We start from the raw sequence: 22635 nt of genomic DNA, 5'->3' as shown, positions 1-22635 counted from the left end.
GAGCATGGAATACTATGCAGCCATAAAAAAGGATGAGTTCATGTCCTTTGCAGGGACATGGATGAAGCTGGAAACCATCATTCAGAGCAAACTGTCACAAGGAAAGAAAACCAAACACCGCATGTTCTCACTCACAGATGGGAATTGAACAATGAGAACACTTGGACAAGGGGTGGGGGGAACATCACACACTGGGGCCTGTCGTGGGGTTGGGGGAGGGGGGAGGGATAGCATTAGGAGAAATACCTAATGTAAATGACGAGTTAATAGGTGCAGCAAACCAACATGGCACATGTATACCTATGTTACAAACCTGCACGTTGTGCACATGTACCCTAGAACTTAAAGTATAATTTAAAAAAATGAGAAACACCTTTTCCTTACCTGACCCACAGACACAAGCCATAAGTCTACTTATAATAATTCTCGGTCACTATGGATAACATCTTTGTTTTCCCTCCTTATCACTGTGAAGGAATGTGAGTTGGGTAGAAAGTGGATTTTTATGATCTCCAGGCATAACAATGTCCCCAGTAAGTCAGTTTCACTTATTTTCAAAAGCAGCTTGAATATCTGTAATGAACAAATCTGAAACTGTCAATCCATTTCCCTACCAAATTTTGTGTGTTAACAACAAACAATTAAGAATTTAAGCCACAAAGGTAGTTTTCCTGAAATCCTTCACTCTTTCTAGGATGTACCTCATAACTCATATTCCATTGGGATAATTTTAAACCATCCATTCCCCTCACGAATGGTCCCTTTCAACTCCTTTTGTACTGCCACTACAGACAGACATTAAATAAGGTGGATGAAGAATGAAGGATTCCAAACCGTATCAGATGTGTCATAAATGCAGAACAGCACATGCTGTAGGGATTCTTTAGGCCCATAAATAGCCCATGTTTCAACATCAACTAATTCAACTGGAATATAAAATTCAAGAAGCAGCACGGATTTTGGAGCCAGACTGCCTGGATTTGAATATCAGCTCTGTCACTTAATAGCTATGCGACTTTAGGCAAATTACTTAACCTTTCTGGCCTCAGTTTCACCATCTATAAAATGGGAATAATATTAAGTGGAACCACATGAAAGTGCCATTTTTGTTGGCCAAAAAATGGTTGGACACTGACAATTTAATGTGGTCCAATTTAAGTTTCTACCAGTTACAAATTTTATGAAAATTAAGTGTACTAATTTGTGTGTACTTTCAACAGTACCTGGCACAAAATGAGTATCATATATATGTTGGTCTAAAATGAAGGAATGAACAAATGATGAATGGATGAATATATATGAATGAAGTAACTAAAAATCAGCTGATATGTAGTTACAGCTATCATAAAGTTTAACACTCATTAGAATTTATATGCAATAATAAATCCATTCATATACAGGCAACTAATCTTCAAAAGCACCAAGAACACACAATGGGGAAAGGATCGTGTATCTCTGACAAATGGTGTTGGAAAAACTGTCCATAGGCAAAAGAATGAAATGGGACTCTTATCTTTACCATAAACAAAATTCAACGCAAAATGCATTAGAAAGTTAAACATAAGACCCGAAACTGAAAAACCCCTAGAAGAAACATAGACGGAAAGCTTCTTGACATTGGTCTTGGCAATGATTCCTTGAATATGACATCCAAAGCACAAACCATGAAAACAAAAATATGTAAGAACGACTACACCAAACAAAAAAACTTCTGCACAGCAAAGGAAATGATCCTGGGCCTGTTGTGGGGTGGGGGGAGGGGGAAGGGATAGCATTAGGAGATATACCTAATGTAAATGACGAGTTAATGGGTGCAGCATACCAACATGGCACATGTATACATATGTAACAAACCTGTGTGTTGTGCACATGTACCCTAAAACTTAAAGTATAATAATAAAAAATATATATATATTTATATATATATAAAGGAAACGATCCAAAGAGTAAAGGCAAAACCTACAGGATGACAAAAAGTGTTTGCAAACCATATATCTAACAAAGAGTTAATATCTAAAACATATAAGGAACTCAAACCTCAATAGCAAGAAAACAGCCAGATTAAAAAATGGGCAAGGGACTTGAATAGACATTTCTCCAAAGACTGCAGACAAATGGCCAACACTTACATGAAAATATGCTCGACATCACTAGTCATCAGGGAAATGCACATCAAAACCACAATGAGATATCACCTCACATCTCTCAGGTTGGCTACTATCAAAAAACCACAATTTAAGTGTTGTCAAAAATGTGGGGAAATTGGAACCCTTATACACTATTGGTGGGAATGTAAAGCGGTACAGCCACTGTGGCGAACAGTATGGAGGTTCCTCAAAAAATTTAAAAAAAAAAGAATCAATATATGATCCAGTAATCTCATTTCTGGATAAATATCCATATGAATTGAAATCAGGATCTTGAAGAGATATGTATATACTCCCATGTTTATCACAACATATTCACAATAGCCAAGATAGGGAAACAACCTAAATGTCCATTGACAGATGAAGAAAGTGTAGAATTTACAATGGAGTATTACTCAGCCTTAAAAAATGAAATCCTGCTCCATGTGACAACATGGATGAAACTTCAGGTCATTACACTAAGTGAAACAAGCCAGTCACAGAAGGACAGATACTGCATGATTCCACTTACATGCAGTATCTAAAGTAGTCAAACTCATAGACACAGAAGGTAGAACAGTGCTTGCCAGGAACTGGGGAGTAGGGGATAAGTAATTGCTGTTCAACGGGTATAAAGTTTCAGCTATGAAAGATGAGTAGGTTCTAAAGACCTGCTATCCAACATTGTACCTATATTTAACAATACTGTATTGTGCATTTAAAAATTTGTTAAGAGGGTAGGTCTCATGTTAAGTGTTCTTACACAATAAAACAATGAACTGATATGTAATGAGCACAAGACAGTTTATAGGTAACAGGGGCTTATTTCTCATAATGGATACTGATTTCTATGTACATCTTCCCAACTAGACTCTTACTAATCTTTGTAATTGCTCTAGTTTCTAGTACATTACCTGTCATGTCATAGTTGCTCAACAAATGTTTGTTGACTAAATGAACAAATGACCAATTAAATGAATGACTGCATATACATCTCCCCAGGATGTTTTGTGGCCTGACTTGATCCTATTTAAAAATTCCAAGGGAATTTTTTAGCCTCCAAGCACATAAGAATCAGTTCAATTCTTGGCACTGACCCACTTCCCAGTGTTAATCTTCAGACATCTCAATCAGATAAACTAGGCCTGGAGACATCAGAGACAGAGCTCCCTGAATTAGCTCTACTGGTTCAAATTATCCTAGAAAGCTGCATGGGGTAAGCCTAGGTTCCCTAAAGTTAGTAATAAGCTACATCATAGTTTAGTAGTCAGAGGAGCTCTGGTCAGCAGAGACCAACCTAAGGGCCCATCACTCACAGTGACACCAGATACACAATTTCTCATACACGAGTCTCATCATCAAACTTATAATGTACCAAAGGCAAGGGCCCATATGAAGAAGAAATAAATTTATTATGCCAAAGGACAAAAGAGCCAACACTTACCAGGAGGCAGAGGTAAAAACAAACTGTTTGTAGCTTCCAGAATCCTGGTCATGATGTGAAAAACTGCAAATTCAGCAGCACTGCCACGACTATTGCTGGGTAAAAAAAACAAAGCAGCATGTCAGCCAAGGAGCTCATCTGTGACGCTTCATTTGTCCTAAGCAGTGGCTTTGAGTACTACACAAGGGTTCATGCTAATCATGAAATGCTATGCCTTGTAGAAAGCCCCATAAATATGACTGTGACCATCAGCCTAATGCCTAGAATTTAATCAGAGTAGGAACATATGTTACACATTGTATTAAGTGAAATTCCCCTTCTTGGCAGTACTGGGCTCATTTGTCCCTCCCCTGTCACCAACCATGTGCCAGGGAAAGAGGATGGGTAAAGTAACAGGGGCATAACTTTTTTTTAATTTTAGCTTTTATTATACATTAAAGGGTACACATGCAGGGGGGCGTAACTTTAAATGCTGAGTATAGAATTAAGCTAGATGGTGTTGAAGCTGGTGAGAACTGATTTGAACTAGTACATTTCAAAAGGGTTTTGCTACAACAGAGTTGTTTCCACTCTTTGTACACCATGATAAAAGCGAGAAATACTTGCGTACAAGTGGAGAACCCAGGAATGAAGATTATGTTTCCTCCAAATGGTTTCTATGATGTGGCAAATGAGATCCAGCTGGAGGGTGAAGACAGTCCATTAACCATTGCTCCATTCCTTCCCTCAAGGGCCCCACAGCCAGGCCTCCACAACTCAGATAAGCATTTCAGGGCAGCTGGCATTCAGGCTGCATCCAGACACACAACTAGCCTTTCTGAGGTCAATTCTGAAGCACTGAACCCAAAATGGAAAGACTGAAAATGTGCACCAGAATCTAACAAAGCATCCTCTGTTTGTGTGGGCAGTGCCCCAGCTCAGCCTCCCCAGCCCAGCTAACTGGCCCCACCACTCACACTTACAGACCCTCATCCATCAGTGAAGGTAAAGTGCTACAGGGTTTGCTCTAGGCCTGTCACAATGCAAGAGCCAACAGTGGACAGTCAGAAGAAAAGAGACACAGAATGGAGGTCATGATCATGAGCTGTGAAGTAAGACTGGTATCAAGTCCAGATTCTATACATTACTAGTTATGTAACCCTACACAAGTTACCCACCCTCTCCAAATTGCAGTGTCCTCATCTGTAAAGTGAGGGGAAATATTTCATAGGGTTGTTGTAAGAATTGGTTAGCACACTGACTGGAGCTAATCAACCAAAGTAGGTAGCCCTCTTTGTCTTAGAGCTTTATCCAGAAACCCATTCTAACGCTGCAACGAGTTTGCCAGCAGAAGAGCAGTCCCTATGGAGTTATCAGCCACGAATCCACACATTGTGTGGGCTAAAAACAGGGCAAAGCAGAAGGATCTCCATAGACTCACAGGCAAACGCTATCCTCAATGATACAGAGCCTCAGTTTCTCTTTGGCTGAAATCAAGTAAGTTAACATGTAACCAATATAATCAGGTTCTGCAGCAACTTCCTTGGATATATTTTAGAAAGGATGCCAGCCACTCTCCTTAGACGGGAGCAGAAGGCATGACTAGTGGCTGCTGGGCAGGGGCAGGGAGATGTGGCCTCAATCAGTGACTGCTGAGTCAATGTCAGGGACCTTGAGTTTTCTGAGACTTCATATGTATAGTTTCTGGGCCTATTGGTTCTACAGGCTGTTAACACAAACTAGTGTTAAAACTTACGTTATTAACAATGGAGAAAAATGACGCTTGAATGGAAACCCTTCTTAGCACTTTGGGAAGTAAGATTTCAAGTCAACAGAAATAAAGGTGATAGGTGGATATGTTAAATCACTGTGTGTTGTGAGTTTTTTTTAAAAAAAGCAAGTTAATGTCAACATGGGGAGGATCAGTAACACATTCATCAAGTGAGTTCCTTGGTACAGTTCTATTGAGAAGGAGACTTAAGAAAGATTCAAATTCCTGATTATAAATATCACTACATGAGAATACTAACCTCTCCTAATATATTAAATACTATGGAACTCAAACCTTACTATAGAAATGCAAATATATTATGTAGAAACAACACTAATGGCTGCAATAAAGGCAGAAAACTTGAAAATTAAACATGAAATGATTAAATCAGGATTACAGCTAATACATTTAACAAATCTTCCAGAGTTCAATGGAAAAATATATGTTCACACACTGGCTTATTTGCATACTGGTCTCATACAAATTTGGAGAAATAATGGAGTGTTCTTTCTCCTTCTGTGCAAACATTTTTTTGAATTTGTCAAACATTATTTCTAGATTCTAAGCAAGATCAGGCCTCAACTCTATATGCTTTTTGAAAGACTCAAGACAAACTTAAAATTCAATCTAGTCATATAACTACTATTTACACATACAGTGGTGTTACTAATCTGGATCACAAAATTTCAGTAAGTGGCTACCAGGTAAGGAACTGCCAATCTCAGTCTCACATGGTAGTATTCATACAAGTGAGCTAGAATCTGGCTTAGCTAGGCTACTGGAACTAATTAAGATTCGAAGTTCAAGTTCTCTCATGTCTGCATAAACCTCCATGTAGAGAAATCATCTCTTACTGTTTAATAAGGAGCTGGAAGTTGCCAAGACAAAATATTAACATTTGGCAAACATATTAAATTCATTGTCCTATGCATCCATGGGTATATAATCAGTATTTGAAGGGAGGGCAATAAACCACTTTCCAAACCAAATGCTCTTTGTTTATGGTCCTTATTTCCCTTTTCTCAATCTATAGCACCAAATACTGATTTAAGAACGGGATATCTCCAAAAATCTAATTTGAAAAATACATAAATGGGGTCACTGAACCACACTTTCAGAACTATATGGGGAGTGGGGTGAAGGGACATATGAGGAGAATAAAAAGCAAGACCAACCAGTTTTGAAATGTAGTCCAGAACCATCTGTTCAATTTTCTTCTTTTCTACACCCTGTAGGTGTCTCAAAAAATGGTCTTTTAGCTCAGACACCATCTGAAAACAGGATATGCATTAGATAAGTCACAGCCTACCCACTCATACCTGCAACTGGTTTGAATTAGATCCACTTATTAACATTCCTCATCAATATAAAAAATATTGGATCTGAAGGTCCCATCAATGGAAATGCATAACTCTCAATATTTCTCTGGTGAGCATAAATAAGGGGTCCCCAACATTTGCCTCAAAAGGAATTACTTATGATTCACCCAAAGCCCCGTGAGCAACTGCAAGTAAGGCTCTAACTCTGACGAGAATCCTCCAAAGAAGACAGTGAAAGTCACCAACTTAGAAGTCACAGGCTTTGGGATCTACCAAAGGATTAAAGTCTACTTCTCCTAGAGTCCTGGGGGATTAACAGGAACAACTCTATACATAGAATGACTGAGACAATGGGGGCAACAGTTTTGGGTGTTTTGGAAGGACAGAAGCAGGAGTAAAAGGGAAATAATCAGGTACTTCCCTCTACACAGTGGCCACAGACACTCAACACAGCCCCTTGACATGCAAAGGTAATGAAATATTCATTCTGGTGCCTCCAAATAGGTTTGTTTCTATACTCGCTTTGTTTGATCATCCTTGGGCCTCCCTACTTCTCCAACCATTAGCATTCCCAGCCCTCCCTACCTTTTGCTTTTCTCTCTCCTCCTCCCTCCTCTCCCTTTTGCCTAGACAACACGCTCAGCAAAAACAGGATGCCAGAGCCATGTTTGTGCCAATAAACAGCCCAAGGGAGTTGTACAGCTTATATCACCCATGCACACATCTTCTATTTTAGCAGGTTCACAATGCAATACCCCGAGTAAAACCAAGTCCACAACCTTCAGGGCCAAGACATAATGGTATCTTAATTCAATTCAGTCTCATGCATGTGCCAATTAATTTGGCTTTAAATAAAAGATGCTTTCTGTGTAATACATAGTGCATACTTCTTTGTGCTTTTCAATTTTTCCATGAAGATAAAAATTAAAATCACCCATAATCCTACCACCCACATTAACAATTGGGGGTTATTTTTTTCTTCTTCCTGGTGTGCACACCCATTCTAATGTTGCATGTTTGTCGTGTAAACATTGTTTGCCATACTTTTTTTTTTTTTTGCTCTGTCACCCAGGCTGGAGTGCAGTGATGCGATCTCAGCTCACTGCAACCTCCACCTCCTGGGTTCAAGCGATTCTCATGCCTCAGCCTCCCAGTAGCTGAGATTACAGGCACGTGCTACCACGCCCAGCCAATTTTTGTATTTTTAGTAGAGACGGGGTTTCACCATGTTGACCAAGCTGGTCTCGAACTCCTGACCTCAGGTGATCCACCCGCCTTGGCCTCCCAAAGTGCTGGGATAACAGGTGTGAGCTACAGTGCCCAGCCATGTTTGCCATACTATTTTAATGGCTGTGCAATATTTAATTTTATAAAAGTACTATAATTATTTCCTTCTTGTATATGTGAGATTTTTCTTTTACTACTGTTGGCATATCTAAACTAACCTCTCCTAATATATTAAAAACTATGAAACTCAAACCTTACTATAGAAATTCAAATATATTATGTAGAAACAACACTAATGACTGCAATAAAGGCAGAAAACTTGAAAATTAAACCTAAACTAATTAATAGATTATCCCATTCTTAAGTCCACATGGTATTAAAAAATATGTTATTAGGCTTTCCAGATGTCTCTTTAATCAGCTTTTTAAAGGTTTTGTATTTATTTACAAATTCTGCTTTTCAATTAATTTATTTTGATTCATATTTCTTTGGTCATCCTAGTATTATGACTTCTTGAGAAAAAGTACTTTGTTCTGTTGTTTTTTTGTTGTTGTTTTGTTTTGTTTTTTGAGACGGAGCCTCCCTCTGTCGCCCAGGATGGAGGGCAGTGGCGCAATCTTGGTTCACCGCAACCTCCACTTCCTGGGTTCAAGCGATTCTCCTGCCTCAGCCTCCTGAGTAGCTGAGATTACAGGTGTGCACCATTATGCCCAGCTAATTTTTGTATTTTTAGTAGAGACAGGGTTTTCACCATGTTGGCCAGGCTGGTCTCGAACTCCTGACTTCAGGTGATTCGCCCACCTTGGCCTCCCAAAGTGCTGGGATTACAGGCATGAGCCACTGTGCCCGGACTGTTCTGTTGTATTTGAAACCCCAAATACAAATGCCACAAAGATGCAGCTCTTTCCTTTTTTAAAGCACTCTCAACGCTATACACTCCTTTTATCATGGTTTGTAAATTACATATGTATTGGTGTGATTCATGTGTGTCTTCCCCCTTTGACTACATATTCCAAAAGGGCAGAAATCATATGGGTTGCTTACCACTGGGCACACAGGGTCCATAATGCTGGCAAAACATACTTGTGCAAAGAATAAAGAATAAGATCAGAATGAGAAGCCCACTGTAACCCTTTCCCCTTGTCTTAGGGTCCCTTGTTTGCCAGCCCCTAAAGAACCCACGTACCACTTACCAGCCCCATGAGCAGCCGCTGGTGGCTGTCTTCCTCCTGCAGGAGGGGTGTTAATCTTGGCCCTGAAATGAAACAGAGCAATAGTTAGGTTCTGAACAGTTTTCAGGAGATGGATTAGAAGGAAAAAGAATCAGCCTGGGTTTCCCTTCTCTGAGTCACTGAGAAAACATAACACAGGATGAAAATTTTTCATCACCTAAGTGTGACCTAGTCCTACAAGGTGAACTTATCAGAGCCGTGTGAAACAGGGAATGACCGAGAAAGGAAGAAAACAACACATTCCTCAACCCCAGTAGGCTCTAGCTTTGATTTTTGTTCAACACTAAAACTCACTGCTAAGAACCTCTGCTCCACTGGAAACAGAGGGACTTGGGCCTTCTCTTAACCCTTCTGGGGTCATAAATTGAGGGAACAGGGCTCGGTGGAAAGACTGCATGGCTCCCTTCTACTTTCTGAACCCTGTAGTTCAGTAGCCTTGGAAGTTACTGAGCTGAGGGGGCCAATTACTGCAGCAAATAATACTAACTGGCACAAGTTATCAGACTACAAAGGTAGCTAGGAAAAGGTGGAAAAGTGATATGTTAAATCAAATGGTACTTTCTCCACCATGATTTGCAATGCACGCTACAGTGTAGTGGCCCTAGGGGCAGATAAACCCAGTCTTGCTGGAAAATCTGCCCAAAGCGCTTCTAACATCTTTGTATTCCATTCTTTTCTTCTTAAATACTTGAGATCCAGTGCCAGGCAAGAGGGCAGAACCACCCTGCTCAGTGGGCTGGCAACTCCTTCTGGGAGGGCATCGATATCTCTTGACCCCCCGGGATAAATCTTCCCTGGATCCTACACAACCCTCTTGATTGAGATGAAACAATTTAACATGTGAATCCAACAGCCCTGCATTTCACAGAATGTTCTGTTTCAGGCAGTGACATTCTTTATGGGGAACTAGTATACGCAAAGCACGTGCAAGGAAAGGGAAGAGTTTCCTAAAGTGCATTAAGAGAGACTGACTAGTAACAGGATGCAAACGGCCCTGACACATACAGTAGCTCCATAAGCAGGGCAGGAGGGGTGGCACGACAGAAACCTCAACCAGACCAGCAACATTCCCTGTGTTGCAAAACCCCCAGCAATGCAAGGATGATAAGCCTGAAACACACACACGCATGCCCCTGTCTGGCAGGGCAGATCCCCTGGCTTCAGGGATTGATGGCCTGGTAAGGCAGAGGCTGGTTCCTCCCTGGCTGGTCAGTGAGCCCAGGCTCTGTCAGCCTAAGCTGGATGACAAGTGCACTGTCACAGTTCACTGTGCTGTGTGCATAGCTGGAGGAGGTGCAACAATGCACTGTATAAAATAGTTTCCATTAGAATCGCCCAACATCCAAGCCCATAAAACAGGAGTGGGATATAAAAACAAAAGCTTATTTAATGAAGACTGACCTTCATGAGTCACAAAAGTGTTCTTCTGGCAACTACAAATAGGCCTGTGACTGAATATGCTCAGCATTCCCCTCCCCGGTTTCACTTGGCCAAGTCCCCTTTGTTTATCAAGACTTAACTCACCTGTCAGCCCTCTGGGGAGCCTCTTCCAACCTCCCTCCCTCCTCCAGCCATCCCCGCTCCGAACCTAACCTCTCTCTGCACCTACGGATTATATAATACCTGTCATTTGGTTTAGAAGCCACACGTTAACATTTCTTCTTTACACACTAAGGAATAAAGCAGCCACCTCAGGTACCCTCATGTACTAAGCACTATGTTAGGTGCTATCTGCATTACCCCAGTTAAGTCTCATTTTCTCCTCACTCCCCTGAGGACAGTGCACAAATGGGTAAGTGACTTGGCCAGGAGCACATGGTTTGCAAGAGGCCATGCTGGAATGTAAGTCCAGCTCTGTCTAGCTCTCAAGCCTGTGCTCTTTCCCCCAGAACCACACTGCTTACCTGGAAGCTCCTCATCTTTATGCCTCTAGGACCTGTGTGCCCAATTTTTAACCCAAATGAGAGGCACAAACAAGGCAAGACCCGGTAGGATCAGACAGCTAGAAAGCAAGCAGCACCAAGCCAAGGGAAATGCCAAAATGCATCCTGTGGGCACAGCCAGAGGGTAGCTGTGTATGACAGGAAATAAGGAGAACCGCAAGGCCATCACCCAGGGACTCCCACCGCAAAAGCACATTCAGCAGCTGTCCCCGGAGGTCCTGGTGCCTAGACAGACATGGGAAGAGCCGTGCAGCCACTCTAACAGCAAGATATTAAAAGGTGCTGCCTGCACCACACTACTGGAAGTGATTTTCTTGCCAACCCACAGTGGTAAGAAGAACAGTGCTACAAACAAAACACTGACTGGAACCCAGAAGGCTTTATTACAGATCTTTTCTTACCCAAATTTCTTGCTTCTAGGTTAGAAATCACCCTACGAAGAAATTAGCCATGTTATTCACAGACAGCATTGCTTTTAAAAAATTTAAAGCCACACCATACAAAGATATCCTCCTTTAAAAATTCATAAAAACCACTGTAGAAACTATTCTGAGGCTGCTGAAAACCTCAAAAACTTTGATCAATGTAGTGAAAGCCACACTAGGCAATTAAAAAATCTCAAAACCCTTTAGTGCCAACAACGGCAATAATTTAGAACAATTGTAGCTCTCAGTTATTGAAAATAATGGGGACAGAAAATAGAACAGAGGTTGGAATGGGGCCTATACTTTTAGTACTCTGAGATGACTCATATATCCAGAAAATAGGCTTTCAAAATAAAAGTGAGCTCACCAGCCCACTGACACTTAAAAAAAAAAAAAAAATCAACCTACTATTTGCCTTTCTCTCAAAATGCTCACTAATAGGAAATTTCTTTACCAATTATCCATCATAAACATCTATCCGCAGGTTACAAGTCTATAAGGTTCAACATATAAGCTTTTCCCACTAGAAATTCCAGCACCAAATTCCAGAATAGGGTCCAAGTGGCTGCATTCATGAAGCTGACAATATTATTTTGCTGGGGATATGCAACAAAAGTAAACTACTTCTATAAAAGGTAGCCAATAAAACAAAGTAATTGTAAATGTTAACCATCTTACAGATATGATAACCTCTAATTTCACTTACTTTACTGCATTATCAAGAATATTCCTCACATACGCCGTGGACCTTCTTTTTCCTGTTTTCTAGGAGTGAGAACACGTCAGGAGTGGAAGGTAAAGGTTTTATTGGTGACTTTTCACATCAAGGATATAATGCAATACAGTTAAGAGCATCAGAGAGAAGAAATATACTTTCCAGGTAATCAGAACACCTAGATTTTTTTTAAAGTTTTAAGAAACATTTTATTCTGAAACAATTACAGATTCACAGGAAACTGCGAGTCAACTATATACTATATACAACAACAGTAATCTACATGCAGCGATACTAAAGAGAGATCCAATGTACCCTCCACCCAGTCTCCTGAGTGCTTATATCTTACCTAACTAGAGCACAATATCAAAATCAAAAATTGACATTGGCACAATGTGTGTGTGTCATTCTATGTCACTTTATCATGTTTAGATTCATGTCCCACAATGTACCACCACAATCAACATACAGAAGTCTTTGATCACCCCCAAAGATTTCCCTGGGTCACCCCTGGAGAGTGAGTCACATCCACTATTCTCCCTCCAACTACCCCAACCCCTAATGACCACTAATTTGGGAACACCTAGATTTTTTAATATCAATTTTTAACTACATAAGTAACCTGAGAACACATGTGAGACATGGATATTAATCATACTTCTACTATGAATGTGCTGTGTGTCCCCTTAAACTTTCTGTTTTCAGTTTCCTCCCCAGGAGAACAGAGATCATAGAAGCATCTCTGACTATTGAGGTCAGTAACGACAATGTTCAAGTCCCTGGCAATTGGGAAGAATGCTGCACATGGAAGCCAGCCTTATGATTTAAAGGCATCACCTGGATCCAGTCCACTAGGGCTGGCTGCTGGCTTTGTTCTCACTGACCCACTCATACCTCTTCAGAGATCAGGTTGTGCCACTCTCTCCTGACCACACTGTTGTTATAGTGGAAGTGTGGCTTGGCGTACTTAACATATTCTAGGTTGGAGTTCAGTTTTTCCCAGTAGCCCTTAAAGCTGAGCACCTAAAGGAGACAAAAACATCAGCGGCCTTCAGAGGCAGGCCCAGCGGCCCAAACCACCCAGTGAGTATCACGCAAGCCTTATTTCCCGAGCTCTCACGGCCCACATTTCTGAGTGAATACTTTGTACAGAGGATGGCATTCTAGACCCAATAGGGATTCTAAAATAGACTTAAAGAATCTTGTTTTCCCACTTCATTTTCTGTCTTTTTGTTTTGTTTTTTTGTTTGTTTTTTTAAACCACATACAGAACTGCTGCTCACTTCCCAAAACCAACAGGACTTCCCCAGATTGAGGCTTAGCAGGGAAACCTGTATTAAACACATTGAGTCATTTCCTCCCTTGAGACCCATTTTTATGACTTAGGTGGTGTCAACAGTGCCATGTTCACTAAGAGAAAGTTCATTAACATTTGGATAAGTGAAGTAGGCGTACTTTCCTGCTAAACTTATTTACTGCCAAGGACATTTTTCAAAACCTAGGAATCAAAAAAAGATGAAATGAACTAATTTTACATTGTCACATACATCAAAACAGAATTAGTCAGCATTCTATCTAAATCTTTGAATTATTGATATAATTGTACTACCCTGAAGCAAGAATGTATCCATTATATTCATTTTAAATAATAAAATGCAATGTTAATACATTCTTAGTGTTGGCGAGGCGCGGTGGCTCATGCCTGTAATTCCAGCACTTTGGGATGCTGAGGTGGGCGGATCACGAGGTCAGGAGATCGAGACCACGGTGAAACCCCATCTCTACCAAAAATACAAAAAATTAGCCAGGTGCGGTGGCGGGCGCCTGTAGTCCCAGCTATTCGGGAGGCCGAGGCAGGAGAGTGGCATGAACCCAGGAGGTAGAGCAAGCAGTGAGCCGAGATCACACCACTGCACTCCAGCCTGGGTGACAGAGCGAGACTCCATCTCAAAAAAAATAAAAATAAAAAAATACATTCTTAGTGTTGAAGGATATTCTGACACAACTTGGTTTTAAACCAATAAAGGTAGACTTATGATACTTTTTACCAAAATATGTACATTTACAAATGATTTGACTGGGGCCAGAGATGTAATGTGTGGTCATAAAACTAAGTGAACTATTGCCTGCCAAGGTGATAGACTTGGCTGAACTGCAAGAAAAATAAGAAAACTTAAACAAACAAACAAACAAAAACACCTCGATCAAGAAAAATGCCCTCATGTTAAATTATAGCACATTATTACCATTTTTATTCAAAAGACAGTCATAATTGGTTTGAAATGTATTTTGGAGTATCAGTAAAGTAAGCAACACAATATTAAAACTTGCTCTTTCAGAAGCCTGAAATGCCCATCCAGCCAACATCCCTCCTCCCAGAGACAGAAAAACTCTTCCCAAGAAGTCTCATGTCCAGGGGAAAACATGAATCAGATCCCACTCCTCACTTGACTCACCTCCCTCGTCTTTTCTTTCCCTTTCCATTTATTTATAATGAATGTACACTTATCCACCCTTTGGGTCTTCTTTGTATTTAAGGAAAAAAAAAAAAAAGACAAGACAAATCCTGCAGACGTTTGACAGAATTAGGTCCCTGACTGGAAGTCTCTAAAGCTTTCTTGCTGTCCTAATCTGGGCTCAGGCACAGGAGTGCCAAAAGCCAGAAAACTCATTGGTGTTGTGGTGACATCTAGTGTTCAGTTGAGCTATTAATTCCTCCTGCTTGGCCACAGGAGTCCTACCCACGCAGTTCACCCAGACCTTGCCCAGGACAGGATATGGGAGGGGAGAAACTCAGATGCCCTCTACCTGTCATCTGGCCCCATCCCCTCAAGTCAAATGCTATCCTGTTGTTAGAAGTCCTCACTCACTGCAGCTCCTAAGAAAAGATCTCTCCCAAATTACCTTCCTTCTCACTCCATTTACAAAATCCCTTTCCTCATAACCTTTTAGGGAGGTAGGCACATTTTTCATAGTTTTGTTTTATTTTAAATTAACAAATAATTGTATATATTTATGGGTTGCGATGTGGTGTTTCAATACATGCATACATTGTGGAATTATCAAATCAGGGTAATTAGCATAGCCATCTGTCCGCTAAGAAGAAACAGATCAAACAGAGCTCGCCACATGTCCGTGGACAGGCTTTCCAGGGGTTCCAGCACCCACTGCCTGAATGTAAAATAGAGCATGTGTTTGTATGAGCGCTCTTCTGGGGAGATGGTCTATAGCTTGCACCAGATTTTCAAAGAAATCCATGGCCTAAAATAGACTAGAGTTAGAAGGAAAAGGATCTGAATTTAAAATAAAACAAAAATTAAAACTTACACTTAAGAAATACTGTTAGCCAAACATCCCAAAAATATTTTCACATGAACTTACATGTTTGTTTTTCAGGAGGGGGGTCACTGGCCTAATATAGATATTAGATATATCTATAATATCTTACAGATATTAAGATGATACAGAAAAATCTATATATTTCACTATTTGGTAACCACTAGAGAAGTGATATAACCTTTTTCAGTTAAGAAATGCAGCCATGTGTGATAGGTCATGCCTGTAATCCCAGCATTTTGGAAGGCAGAGGCAGGCGGATCACAAGGTCAAGAGATCAAGACCATCCTGGCCAACATGATGAAACCCCATCTCTACTAAAAATACAAAAATTAGCTGGGCATGGTCGCATGCACCTGTAGTCCCAGCTACTTGGGAGGCTGAGGCAGGAGAATCACTGGAACCCGGGAGGCGGAGGTTGCAGTGAGCTGAGATGGCGCCACTGCACTCCAGCCTGGCAAAGAGCGAGACTGTCTCCAAAAAAAAAGAAATGCACAGAGATCATTCTAAATTGGAAAGTGTATTTGGAAACCTGGAAAACAGACACAGAACACGGGTGGGAAATGGATTTGAGTCAGTGAAGGACAAGGAAAGGATGTTCCAGGTGGGACTCTTAGGGTGTGAGCAAAGACAGAGACTAGAAGATGGATTTGGGGCTCAGATTTGAGCCAGAGCATTAGAGTCAACAGCACTTCATTCTCTATGGTGAAGACAATAGCCTCCAGCATGTGCAACTCCCAGCCTCAGCTGCCCATTGGAACCACCTGGGTCCCATCCCCAGTTAGATTTAATTGGCTTGGGGTGTGCCTGAGCCTTATGAGTTTTACAAGCTCCCTCAAGTCATCCTAATGTTCAGCCAGGACTGAGAACAGTGAGCATGTTCAAGTAATCCCGGGCACCCCACCCTCAAACACTTTACTCAGTCTATACACCTCTGGCTTAAAGGCTATATAAATCACCAGCTGTCTAAAGACTTCTGATTGTGTGGTTTTAAAATAGGAGATATAGTTAAAGAGGTAGTTAGGGCCAAATCTTTGAGGGATTCTGAATGCCAAGGTGACACCAGCATGCTCATTATCCCAGAGAATAAAGGATCTCCCACATAACGTTTTAGATGTTGTAACCCAGAATGGAGGGGAGGGGAAGGGAGAGTTGAATCTGCACAATCCCAAGAGCCAAGACACACCATCACACCACTATGCTCTAGGATGAGCCTGGTCAAGAAACAACAGATGCTGGTGAGGCTGTGGAGAAATAGAAATGCTTTCACACTGTTGGTGAGAATGTAAACTAGTTCAACCATTGTGGAGGACAGTATGGTGATTCCTCAAAGGCCTAGAACCGGAAGTATTATACCATTTGACCCAGCAATCCCATTGCTGGGTGTATACCCAAAGGAATACAAATCCTTCTATTATAAAGCTACATGTACATCTATGTTCACTGCAGCACTATTCACAATAGCAAAGAAATGGAATCAATCCAAATGCCCATTAATGATAGACTGAATCAAGAAAATGTGGTACATATACACCATGGAATACTATGCAGCCACAAAAAGGAACAAGATCATGTCCTTTGCAGGGACACAGATGGACCTGGGAGCCATTATCCTCAGCAAACTAACACAGGAAGAGAAAATCAAACACCACATGTTCTCACTTATAAGTGGAGCTGAACAATGAGAATACATGGACACAGGGAGGGGAACAACACACACTGGGGCCTGTTGGGGGGTTGGGGGAAGGAGAGCATCAGAATAAATAGCTAATGCGTGCTGGGCTTAATACCTAGGTGATGGGTTGAGAGGTGCAGCAAACCACCATGGCACACGTTTACCTATGTAACAAACCTGCATGTCCTTGCACATGTATCCTGGAACTTAAAAAAAAAAAAAAAAGATGAAGCTGGGAGCACAGGAAATCACTGTCAATCAGCTAGCACTTATCCAACAAAGCAAATACTGTACTCATCAGGAACAGCACCACCACAAAATGAAAGCCACAACTGCCCAGGAAGCCCATCACCAGCTACTTGAAAAGAGCTAATAAAACTTGAAAAATAAAACACAAAAATGCTGTATAAGAAACATACCCAGCTGGGTGTGGTGGCTCACGCCTGTAATCCCAGCACTTTGGGAGGCCAAGGTGGGCGGATCACAAGGTCAGGAGATCGAGACCTTCCTGGCTAACACAGTGAAACCCCGTCTCTACTAAAAATACAGAATTAGCCGGGTGTGGTGGCGGGCGCCTGTAGTCCCAGCTACTCTGGAGGCTGAGGCAGGAGAATGGCGTGAACCCGGGAGGCAGAGGTTGCAGTGAGCTGAGATCACACCACTGCACTCCAGCCTGGGCGACAGAGCGAGACTCCATCTCAAAAAAAAAAAAGAAACATACCCATGCCGGGTGCAGTGGCTCACACCTGCAATCCCAGCACTTTGGGAGGCCAAGATGGGTGGATCACTTGAGCTCAGAAGTTTGAGGCCAGCCTGGGCAACATGGTGAAAATCCGGCTCTACTAAAAGTGCAAAAAATTAGCCGGGCATGGTGGTGTGTGCCTGTAGGCCCAGCTACTTGGAAGGCTGAGATGGATCACTTGAACCTGGGGAGGCAGAGGTTGCAGTGAGCCAAGATCATGCCACTGCATTCCAGCCTGGATGACAGAATGAGACTGTCTCATAAAAAGCAAAGCAAAGAAAAATACCCCTGAATTAGAGACAATGTTAGAAGCAATCAGATCCTCAAGGAATGACCTGGAGCATTTTCCTACATAAAGGGGAGTTCTTTCTCTTAGGATGACCTGAAATAATTGCCAAACACAGCCCATCACAACTATTCACTGAACAAAAGAACCAGTGGGTTACATTAAGGAATTGTTTCCCATTTATGATTTCGATTGCCAATTGATCCAAAAACAAACAAACAAAAAGCTCTGTGGTACTGGCTCATCTGCAAATTACTGCCAGAAAAAAAATCTGCCTTTCATTTCTAAAAGGCCCTCTGGCTTTGGTCCTACTTCTGCTGATTAACCAGCATCTTCTTTCAGAGAAGGCAGCCAACTCAAAGAGAACCCTTTCCTCTGTGTGCCAGGACTCAACTAGCACAGCTAAAGCATCATCCAATTTGGCTCTTCAGTGGATTCCATCTCAGTATCAGCTTTTACTTACAACCCAGAGAAACACAGTGACCCACTACCTCTAAGCACTGACAGAATAAATAGAAAATGTTTGTGTGTACATAAAGCTAGAAAGGCACTAAACTAAGATGCTCTAAACAGGAACACTCATACACAGGGCAAGTGACCAGAACTCCTGAGGCTGCCCACTTAAGGAAACGCATGCTGCAATTTCAAAGTCTCCTGAATATAAATGGACTTGCTTCCCCAATATCTAGCAAAAATTGCCACTTACTTGCCCATCTGGGTAGTTCTATTAGCCATTTTTAATGGATTGGATTTTTTTCTAAAAATGAAATCACTAAATATGGCTCTAAACTATTCCATCTCACAATCAGCTTATGCCCTGAGAAAGTCAATGCTAAGCTCTTTCCCTCCTCTCAGTCTTGAGAATGAAAAACACCTGTCCCCAACCAAAACTATGAATAAGACCAGCAGAGTGTAGTAGGTGGTAGAAGAGGAACAGAAACAAGAATCCTCCATCCTGGGTCCATTCCTCAATTTCATCATCTAGGAAGTTGCCTGAAGACACCTCCATTGCTACAGAAACAACAGGAATGAAATCACTAGCCTCAAGCTCTTTTTTTGTTTTTGTTTTTTGAGACAGAATCTCCCTCTATCACCCAGGCTGGAGTGCAATGGCGCAATCTTGGCTCACTGCAACCTCCACCACCTCCCAGGTTCAACCAATTCTCCTGCCTCAGCCTCCCAAGTAGCTGGGACTACAGGCACCTGCCACCATGCCCAGCTAATTTTTGTATTTTTAGTAGAGATGGGTTTCACCGTGTTGGCCAAGCTAGTCTCGAACTCCTGACCTTAGGTGATCCACCCACCTAGGCCTCCCAAAGTGATGGGATTATAGGCATGAGCCACTGTGCCCAGCCAGTATCATCTTATTTTTTTAATCTATGCTAATCTACCTCTAATTAGTATTTCTTTGTTGCATCATAAAATTAAGGTTTATGGTATCCACTGGCCTCACTATAATTAACTGTTCCAGAAAATATGTGCAAACTGAACTTGGGAAATCAGTATTTCCCACATAACCAACTAACACTGCTATTGATGCTACATCTTTGTCAAAGCAACAATTTTTTAAAATTGTAAACTATTATATTGTAGTTATACCATTACTTCAGACCGCTAAAAAACTTTTTATTTAAGTGATCATGGTTGTCTGTATTGTGGGGGTCAAGTCTTTTGTGTTTCACTAAGCAATCAATTACATTCATGCTCTGCCCAATTAAAACTTTGTGTTTTGTTTGTGAGGTGGAGTCTTGCTCTGTCGCCCAAGCTGGAGTGCAGTGGCACTATCTTGGCTCACTACAACCTCCACCTCCCAGGTTCAAGGGATTCTCTTGGCTCAGCCTCCCGAGTAACGGGGGGGGGGGGGGGGTGGTTACAGGCGTGCACCACCACACCTGGCTAATTTTTGTATTTTCTGTAGAGACACGGTTTCACCATGTTGGCCAGGCTGGTCTTGAACTCCTGGCCCCAAGTGATCCACCCGCCTTGGCCTCCCAAAGTGCTGGGATTACAGGTGCGAGCCACCGCACCCAGCCTAAAACAGTTTAACACCAGTGAAGAAGCAGATAAACAAGTCTCTGAATGGAGAGCAGCCCAGGTATAAACTACTCTTCTCCCAGTTGCTCAGGGGCATCAGACCACTGATAGACATTGGCAATAACACCCTCACATCTGAGTGGCCGTAAGTAGAAAGGAGCAGTAAGTTTTTGTCCTTCCCAGTCTCTGAGTCAGGTAATCAACAATCTCTAGCAAGTGATGAAATACGCTACAGATGTCTAACTTAAAAGACTGTGGTAAAAATATCCCATTCCTCCATTTGTAGCGTGCTCATCTTTTATCTTTATATTTAAGCTATTTTCCATTTTTAAAAATCCATACATGCTTCCTGTGGTTGAATAGTTTTAATGGTTTTTATTCTCATAAAATCAAGGGCAGGCCAGGTGTGGTGGCTCATGTGTATAATCCCAGCACCTTGGGAGGCTGAGGTGGGATGATCCCTCCAGGCCAGGAGTTTGAGATCAGCCCCAGCAACATACCAAGACCCTGTCTCTACAGGAAACAAACAAACAAACAAAAATTAGCCAGGCGTGGTGGCATGTGCCTGTGGTCCCAACTACTTGGGAGTCTAAGGTGGGAGGATTGCTTATACCCAGGAGGTCGAGGCTGCAGTGAGCCACTATGGCACCACTGAACTCCAGCCTGGGTGACAGAGGGAGACCCTATCTCAATCAATCAATCAATCAAAAATTTTAAAAAATAACAATAAAATCAAGGGCAATTTTTAGCCTTTTATGAAAGTTGCTGTTTCCCTAGAGCAATCCATAGTTTACAAAGGGATAAAATCATTCTTAGGAAGGACACTCTTAATGACATTCCTTTTAAGGCAAGCACCTTGTTTCAATATATTTCCTGTTTAGTGTTTTTAAAATGACTTTGAGAACTATTTATAAGATGAGGAAGTCCTTTGTCTCTCTAGGGAAGATTTTCTGATTTAACTGGTTTATCCTGCCCAAGATGTTCATATAGGTCTTAGTCTGTTACAGCAGGTATACCAAAATACCATAAACTGGATGGCTTATCAACAAATTTATTTCTCACAGTTCTTCAGACTGGAGTGCCCAAAATCAGGGTGTGGTCAGATATGGTGTCTGATGAGGGCCGACTTCCTAGACTGCCATGTGTTCACTGTAACCTCATGTGGCGGGAGGGCAAGTTGGCTCTGTGGGGTCTCTTCTATGAGGGCACCAATTGCAATCACCAGGGCTCTGCCCTCAGAACTAATCACCTCCCAAAGGCACCACCACCTAAAACCATCACCTTGGGGGTCAGGACTTCAACATATGAATCCTGAAGGGATGTAAACATTCAGACCATAGCAATATTGCAATTTATTAAACATTTGTATAGTGTTCCACTTTATACTAAAAGGAAGTGCTTCAGAATGCAGACAGAACAGGAGGAACGTATCTATCCAGTTCCCACACACACATCCCCACGCCCCTCTCCCCCCTTGACTCCTTATCAGGGCACTCATCTACTAAGGAGAAGAGAAGTAAGTGTGGTCAGAGTAAACAGGGGTATCTTGGTCCTCAAAGAAAGAATGTGGAAGCAAGCACACACTCTTATGTAATTTGTGATTCAGGTCATGAGTGTGCAGAGCCACCTCCTATTGGGAAGTATGGCAAGAACAGTCACATAAATGAGACTAGGGAGAGAGGAGCTGAGGGTGGGACATGCTCATGCAACCAGCTCCATCCCTCTATAATTAAGTTGGGACTTGGGGTAGAAGAAGTAGGTTAAAGGTGAAGGTAGCAGCTTGGAGTGAGTGAGTGGTATTATGCAAGCATAGTTGAGGAAACAAATGAGAAATAGCAGGATCAAGTGTCCTGGGAATGAGAATCTCCTGGTTAGAGTCTCCCATGCTGAGCATTTCGGATAGGTGGAGTTGGTCAAACCAAACCCACTACTATCTTCTCCTGAGTCCAGGGCTAGTCCCAGCAATACACCTCTGCCTTCCTTGATGGATCATGGCTGTGTGCAGAGGGTCACAGAGAGATCTACAGTGCCTCATACTTGTCCTCAGTATTAATAACTACTAGCAGATGAATACATGTGGAGCCAAAAGAGCCCCCAAGCATGTGTGGAAATGGTGAATGGGAAACAACTGTCTGCAGAGCCAAATACGAAAGCTATGGGTAGAGGAGAAAAACGTGAGGAGAAAGAGGGAATGTAAAAGGAGGACAGAAACACATGGAGGACATAAAATACTCCATTTTACACACACCCACACACGGAAAACAAACAAGTCAGTGCAAAAAAGAAGCGACTTTGTTCCTAAGCAAAGCTAAATCATATTCTCAGAAAACCTAATAGGTAAGTTAATAGGACCTTTCCGTCACTCTTTTATACTTAACTTT

At 41.8% G+C, this 22635-nt stretch overlaps 1 protein-coding gene across 4 annotated transcripts in view; it reads right to left on the bottom strand.

Annotated features, from left to right (window-relative positions):
* GSAP (gamma-secretase activating protein) overlaps nt 1–22635 on the bottom strand; it is a 105058-nt gene that overhangs the window by 6292 nt on the left and 76131 nt on the right. For 3 of the 4 annotated variants that reach the window (XM_009243097.3, XM_002818307.5, XM_063726108.1), the window contains exons 20-26: nt 13076–13204; nt 12173–12231; nt 11443–11474; nt 9060–9121; nt 6496–6591; nt 4181–4251; nt 3571–3665 (exon numbers count right to left, since the gene is read on the bottom strand). In XM_009243097.3, the coding sequence (XP_009241372.1) occupies nt 3571–3665; nt 4181–4251; nt 6496–6591; nt 9060–9121; nt 11443–11474; nt 12173–12231; nt 13076–13204 (544 nt within the window). Of the gene's footprint in view, nt 1–413; nt 574–3570; nt 3666–4180; nt 4252–6495; nt 6592–9059; nt 9122–11442; nt 11475–12172; nt 12232–13075; nt 13205–22635 lie in introns of those variants that run through there. The other variant, XM_009243098.3, reaches the window with a different exon arrangement.

The sequence above is a fragment of the Pongo abelii genome, chromosome 6 (assembly GCF_028885655.2).
Source record: "Pongo abelii isolate AG06213 chromosome 6, NHGRI_mPonAbe1-v2.0_pri, whole genome shotgun sequence".
NCBI lineage: Eukaryota > Metazoa > Chordata > Mammalia > Primates > Hominidae > Pongo > Pongo abelii.
This window is presented reverse-complemented; position numbering and strand designations above follow the sequence as displayed.